At 40.2% G+C, this 7,800-nt stretch overlaps 1 protein-coding gene across 1 annotated transcript; it reads left to right on the top strand.

The window, feature by feature from the left end:
- The first annotated feature begins 1,966 nt into the window (after nt 1-1,966).
- Nucleotides 1,967-3,153, top strand: LOC147432066 (uncharacterized). Its single transcript, XM_086491942.1, has one exon. It carries the CDS (start codon nt 2,087-2,089, stop codon nt 2,897-2,899), a length of 813 nt encoding a protein of 270 aa, XP_086348068.1. The 5' UTR covers nt 1,967-2,086; the 3' UTR covers nt 2,900-3,153.
- Nucleotides 3,154-7,800: the final 4,647 nt, after the last annotated feature.

The following is a 7,800-nucleotide window of genomic DNA, read 5'->3' as shown; positions in this document are numbered from 1 at the left end:
AATGAGACTAGTGTTGTTAATTTATATTCTATTTCGCAGGTAAAAATTGTGGATGTAAATGGGACTGAAGTAAACAAGTACAAAGTTCGCCAGATCTACATTTGCAACAGTGATGAGCGTACTAAATATGGTGTCTTCCTCTATGGGGACGTTGAAATCGACATGCCCGTTACCATGTGACCTTGCATAGGGAAAGCAGTTGGCGAACGTATTGTTTGTCCGATGCAAGTTCGCAACATGGAGTTCTCTTTCCAAGGTCAGATTCAAGCATCGGTCAGTCCCATGAACAGACCCCTGTGATTGGAAAGACTCCTAGACTTCTTGAGGACAAACCCCACGTATGATAGCATACTACTGCATGGCCAACGAGTTGCATAATTGAGAAGAACTCCTGCTTGGTCTACAAGGAGAGGGCGCACTGCAAATAGGAAAGTGGCTACAGCATAAGGTAGGAGAAAGAGCTAACTGCAGAGCAGAGAGAGATAGTGCAATTTTAACAAGGGAAAATCTATCAAAAAGCGCATATAATTCTTTATGTAGCGAACCTTCGACATAGAATATAAAATTAGATATGCTTCTCTTTAAGCTTAATCAATATGTCATGTCTCCTATATTTGTCTTAATACGTGTTTTGTGTCTGGCAGGGAGGACGTATATTCACAACACTTGACGTTTCAATTGCACAAGCGCGACTCCATCACGACAACATTACAAGCTCGAGACTACAAGGTTCATTATCTGTATCCAACACCCCATGACTATGCGTTGGCTTGGCGCAACACATAAACGCTACGAGGCAGGGCACGGCTTCCGTTTCTTATAATTTTTGGAGAGACCACAGTTCAACTTTCCACCATACTTTTGTATGGCACCTCTGCATGACGTGCACTGTATACTTTGCAGTTTCAGTCTGTGACGTTTCATTACAAGATGATATGTTTTAACTATTCACATTGCTTTTTTGTAGCTTGACTCAAACATTCTCCTCCGAGTTAGACAATTGGATGACAGCCGTACACGATTATCAGGTTGTTAGTGTAATTCAATTTTTATATTACGTTTATGCTTTTTGTATTTTTGGGTTTGTCAAGCTTCTTTGAGTTTAGTTTAGCCATATGTTTTTCTCATGAGTGCATGCTCAATTTTGATCATCGTATCTATATATCGAATAGACATGCATTTGTTTTCTCAGAGTCTAGCAATTCAGTCTATATATTGAAATGAAGGAAAATTGACTACGCTTGATTGAGAATAAGATCGGTGTTTCAAAGATGGTTCCACAGTTTAGAGACTAAATGGTTGATATTACTAGGTTGAATGGTGCAATCTGCAAACAACTATCAAAGTAGGTTAAGTTGCAACCCTTTTAGTAGCCCTTTGTTGTATATGGAGCACTAAGGGACACGACTTGCTTCTTCCCAATGCTCATCAAGTCCCAAGCTGAGCTATTATTGGTGCATATCAATCAATTGGTTCTACTCATTTTTTTGTGTCACAACAAAACCCAAGGCGACAACAACCACAACCAACTAACCAGCTGCGCTCCAAAATCTATCAGATTATGTGCGGCAAAGGCCCACCAAGCAAGACTGGTTCTAAGAAAATTTGTCGTGTAAAATTTCTCTCCTCTTGTTAAACCTAAGCACTCACCAGCCTCGCCTCTCGAGGCAAAGGGCAAAGTATTATCCCAAACGACACTAAGACACAATTTTCCCGAGAGCAAAGCACGCGGTTAGTTTTAGCAACAAAGACATTTGACTTGGCATCACTCCTCGACGGCAACAGCAGGCTCGCATACCTATCACTCTTTCGCGCTCTCCCACGATCTACGGGCTCTCTCTCTCTCTCTCTCTCTCTCTCTCTCTCTCTCACACACACACTTTTTTTTTGTAAATCAATTTGATTTAACTATCTGTGGGAAACTTCTTATGAATGCTTTTAGATAATTTGTATTTTTGGTGGGTTTTCGTCTCCTTGAGAGCTGATAAGAAAGCTTTGGGCATGATAACAGGTTTGCTCACACGCACACACCCCCCTCGCCACCCACACACACACACACACAGCTTGCATCAGAAATCAGAACAGAATGCAAGCGCTGACGTTGGACCAGTTTGTTGCTCACTACGCAGTGGGAGAAGGGGCCCCTGCAGCAGCTTTCGAAGTGATCAATGACAAGTTTCTGCGGGTCAATCTGGGGGGTGCTACACCCGGCAGCAGTGCGCCGCTGACGCAGGTGTGGATGAAGATGGGCACCATGGTGGCCTACACAGGTGAGATGAAGTTCGAACGGGAAGGGATGATGGAGCACGGGTTCAAGCATGCCTTGAAGAAGGCATTCACAGATGAAGGGGCAACTTTGGTTCGGGCATCCTGTGCGCATCCGGGTGTGCCTGCACAGCTCTTACTTGCAGATGAGGGCAAGAGTGTGGTGCTTCTGCGTCTCACAGGTGATGCCGTAGTCGTCAACGGGAACGATCTGCTCGCATTTGAGCCAAACATCAAGCACAAGGTCACTATGATGCGCAAGATCTCAAGCATTGTTGCAGGTGGCCTTTTCAATGTGCGGCTTGAGGGCCACGGATTTGTGGCTATCCTGACGCACGGCAGGCCCATTACCCTCCCGGTCGGTGCAGAGCTGCCGCCCGTCTTCACCGATGCAGAGGCAACGGTGGCATGGTCAGGCAATGTGACATGTGATTTCCACACAGATGTCAGCTTCAAGGCATTCTTTGGGCGGAGCTCTGGTGAGAGCTTTCAGATGAAATTTGTAGCACCACCAGGCAGCCATGGATTTGTGATTGTGCAGCCCTTTGAAGAACACCCTCCTCCTCCACCAGCATCGTCTAGCTCCAGTGCTGGCGCCACAGGCGACATCATTTCTGGTATGTTCTCCGGTTAGCGTGCATCGTGTATGTTCCAATGATCATGTAGCAGGGAGATACCTGATCGAGTTTGAGGAGACATTATGCGTGGCATTTAAAGGCTTTTTTATTTCAAATGCCTTAGATTAGTTAGCACTAGCTATGTAAAGAACATGGGCTTTGGCCATACACAAGGTATAGATGAGATTGTTCGTCCCTTCCAGCTAGGGTAATCATTGAGCTTGCTAAACATCTCAATTAAGAATATTATATGTGGGTATTTGACACACAAGGACTTCTTGGATGCAAACTATTTCTATCTGGCAGATAATTGGACTTCTAATGCATGTGGAAATGTATGATAGGTTTATGTCTTAAAGCATGACATAAGAAGAGGGCAAAGTACTCCATGTGGACCCAACATATTTTCTACATAAGCATCCAGAAGGCATGTGCCCTCATTACAAGGATGGACCATTTTGTGTTTGAGTGTTGGGATAAAAGCAATGTGCCTCATTTCGGGGCCAGACACAATGTCACTTTAAAAATGTACGTGCTCTAATACCATGTGAAAAAGCACGAGGGGAAGAGAGATGGATCTTTGTCCAAGATATATGTGAGAGAGGAAGGAGATAAACACAACTCAAATGTAAGAGATAATGACATAATGTAATGTAAAACTGTATTAATCACAAAACTATTATGAGATACAATTTGAGTACTTGAAATCCACAAACAGGTACTTTTTACTGTTTGCAGAAGGTACTATGGAGTACCTTGATAGGTATTGTCAAGTACCTATGACACACAATACAAGTGCTTCTGAGAGACTCAATGGATGATACCCAAACCCAAGCTAGAGGATATGGTCCCAAGTACAATGAGTGTTTTCCTAGCTAACAACACTCTACACAAAATGATCTAATGCCTCATTGTGTCTTTCGCTATGTTCTCTCTTTTCCTTCCCAATGTTAAGGTGTGAGTGTGCTTCCACAAAAGCATCACTTCAGCACCTTGCTAAGCTCACTACCTAAGATGTAGTGGCATCCTTGCTCTAGCCCATCTTGGAACTAAGCACCAATACTATGTTCTAAGCACTAGGGTACACTTAGGCACAAACTGTGTACAAAGGGACCAATGTAGTCTTTTTTGCTAACTCTTTATAGCTACTATAGATGACTTTTCTAAGGAAATTTCTAGGATTCCAAGTTGGTATGTTAGCTCTTGTGTGCAATCTGTTGTTGTGCAACTCTGCAGGCATCAACTTGGCGCCTTCACTAAAAGTGGTAGGAGTAGAATTAGGCAAAACCATCTTACCAAATTGAGTGGAACGATTTCTCTTTGTATTACTCCACAAGATCAGTGTTGTAGGTGGTTGCTATCACTCTTACAAATTTGCTTGTAGATCTCTTGAAATTGCTCTTAGGCACTTTTGGTACTTTACTACCCAATTGGCTTGGTATTTATTGTAGACTCTTCCCACGTGTAGATGGGGTAAAATCCATGACCATGAGCATGTATTATCATGCCATAACATCACACTTGAGCCCATATTAACTCACTTCCATCATGCCTTCTCCTTGGCCCTTGTTCACACATGTAGTAGAGATGATGTGAAGTTCCATATTTCAACAGATTAGACCATGGAAATTATACACACACAATCAAGAATTTCTTTCTTGCTTTCCCAATAATATGTAGACATGCCAGACACAAACTTACACACACACACACAATAAATCAACTATGACAACATAGTAAGATAAAGAAAATTAAATTGATGTAGACAAGATCAATAGAATAAAACATTGAGTACAGAGGAGAAGAGAGAATCTACACAACAATGGCTTAATATTAGTCCCCTAAGTGCAAGGCATAAGTCTCTTTGCACTTGGGTATTGGGTATTTGATATTTTTATCGAAGTAACTTGTACCAATTGTAGGTCCCTCTTTCAAGCATGTCATTCTAATCCTCTTTTTTACAAGAGGTGCTTCCCATGAGCATTCTTTCTAGACTTACTTATTTGAAGCTAATTTATTGGTGAGTGGTAGCCATAATGGCAACTATGAAAAAAATGCAAGACTACTTTGTAAATATCCTTTTACTCCGATCTATACTTCACATTAAATAGACCACTAACCACAAGTATAAACAAGTCCATCTATCCTTGATTTTTATGGTGATGCTAAGCCACACCAGCATGATGATTTTGCAAGCATCCCAAATCAATCACTCAAGAGGGTGGACAAAATCATAAGATCTCTATCATCGAGCATAGCAATTGTCCTTAGTTGCTCATAAGAGAAAATCAACCAGCCAATGAATAATTAAAAGTTGAGAGAAGATATTGAAAATCTTGAAAGAAATTTTTAGGTATCGAGCAATCATCTTCTCTAGGGCGACTTTAAACGTCAAGAGAAATCCATTGTAAACTTTACTAGTGCAAGTAGTGGTGGTTTCATGGTCTACTAGTGTCAAGGACATCTTTCTTCTTGGTAATGGTGGCTCATCTTAAATTGAATAAGATTGTAGGGTTGTTTATAATGGTCTCAATAAACTAATGTGAAAATCATTGTGTATGTGTCAGCATGAAGGCAAATCAAGTTATTGTTGATGATATATGAGATGTAAAGCAGTCCATAAAGGCAAGGAGCAAGTTTAATAAAACCATGAGTATCAACAGTTTGAATCCGATGCTTTTCAATTCTCAACATAACATAAGTTGTCTGTCATTGAAAGTACATCGTTTGCATTCATTCCTTATACATATGCACAAGGCTACAAGGTTACACATGACTCAACATGCTAAAAGTCATTTTTGGAGTACACCATCCAAGGCCAATTTTGGTGTCTCATTATCATTGAATACTTGCAAAAACCACCGTATGTAGGTCATCGAGGTTTGTTGCCACTTACTAGAGTTTGTGCTTTGATTTGTTTTGGACTACTATACGCAACAATGTCAAGAAGTATGTTGAATCTTGCTTGATTTGTCGAAAGATTAAGTCTGCCATATGTAAGTAATCAGTCCTTATGAATCCATTGCCCATTCTTGAAATACCTTGGGAACATGTTTCAGTAGATTTCATTATTGGTTTCCTCTTATTGCACATAATCATGATATGTTTGGATAGAGATTGATTGTTTCAGAAACAAGCATATTTCATTCCATGTAACAAAACTCTCACTGCACATCATGCTGCACTTTTTTTAATTTGAAATTTGTTTTTCCAGATCAGAGTTTACCAAAAGTTATGGTTTCTGATCGACATTCAAAGTTTAGTGTATTTTGTATTTGTATTCTCACATCATCTTTCCATCCTAAATCTAATGGACCAATTGAAGTGACTAATCACAACTATTGATTTGTTGAAAGCATATGTGCACTATAGTAGAAGAAGTGGGATGATTGCTTACACATTTTCTACTTTTCATATAACACGGCCACTCATTTTGCCACCAAAAAATCGGCTTTTGAAGTTGTTTATGGACATTCACTTCCTACACTTGCTTCTCAATCATTTAATTATGTTCCACTTGTTGATGATTTTGTTGTTGGTTTTCATCCATTTATGCTAATGTTCATGTTGCTATAAAACACTCATAAGAACAATACTATCATGGTCACCACCCAATAAGCTAGTTTGTACATAGCTTAGTTTGAAATAAGTAAGTTTAGAAATAATGCTCATGGGAGGCACATCATGCAATAAATGTAAGATCGATAGGCAAACCTCTTGCAACTTCAATCTAGAATTTACTTATTCACACATTAGTGAAGCCACTAAGCACAAGAACATCAGACAAGTATAAACAATCCTAGCTATCCGTAAATGTACATGATTATGCTAAAACACACCAACACGATGATTTTTCAAGCGTCCAAGTCAATCTCTTGAAAGGGCATACGAAATTGAATTTTGTATTTTTTTCAAACTCTACAAGAAGCATTTTGTTCCTTCTCCCCCTATGCTCAATCTAGAGTTTTTGGAATTTTGCAAGGTGTTTAAAAAGCTCACACACATATTTTCAAGAGATTTGTAATTAAGTTTCAACACTCCCAAGTGATCTTGCAAGAGAGATCACCTTGTATGAGAGTAGAGCTTGCATCTCTTGTTCATTTGTTGGCATTGTCGAAAGGCTAGTCCCTTGTCTGGGATTGCCGAGGGCAGATGTGTCATGCACATGATACATTGGCACATTTTCTTGCACACATGTTTAACAGTGCTATTTGTTAAGGAATCCTTAAGAGCTAGAGTACCAACATTACTTTACTAATATTCAAGGCTGGAGATCCTATGGCCCTTGGTAATTATCGTACCATCGTGATAGGCCACACATTGGCAAAGCTCTGTGCTTGAGCATGAGCTCAGTTGTTGGGCCGAGAGAGAGGGTGTAAGAGCACATGGGCAAGCTGGATTTAGAAGACGATTTTCTAAGTCTCTTGATCGCATATTTACACTTTGAGCCATCATTGAGGAGGGTTGAGCACATGGGCAACGAGTCTACTATTTTGCTTTGTCGACTTTTGCAAAGCATTTGATGTGTCTCCTAGAGTGAGATTGATGTGTAGATTGTATGATTTGGGTGTTCCAAGTGAATCACATGGGGCATCTTGGTACTTCTATGAGACATACATAGGTAGAATGTGTACAATAGAGAGCCTATCAGAAACTGGTCATTCTACAATTAGAGTGAAACAGGGGTGTCCACTTTCTGGTACTCTCTTTGGTATGTATATTGACGAATTATCAGGCATCTGAATACCCTTGTTGCTTTATGTGGACGATCTTGGTCTCATTGATGACTCACTAGATGGGCTACAAAAATAGTTGGATGCATTACAAAGATATGCACATGATATAGATTTATTCTTAACCTCAGCAAGCCCACAATAATAATTTTTAATACCACAACGCAATGGGTGATGGCATTAGC

The sequence above is a fragment of the Adiantum capillus-veneris genome, chromosome 20 (assembly GCF_014529385.1).
Source record: "Adiantum capillus-veneris isolate H3 chromosome 20, ASM1452938v2, whole genome shotgun sequence".
Classification (NCBI taxonomy): domain Eukaryota; kingdom Viridiplantae; phylum Streptophyta; class Polypodiopsida; order Polypodiales; family Pteridaceae; genus Adiantum; species Adiantum capillus-veneris.
This window is presented reverse-complemented; position numbering and strand designations above follow the sequence as displayed.

What these genes read in the sequence shown, in the direction of transcription:
- LOC147432066 (XM_086491942.1), top strand. Translation starts at nt 2,087, where the DNA reads ATGCAAGCGCTGACGTTGGACCAGTTTGTTGCTCACTACGCAGTGGGA.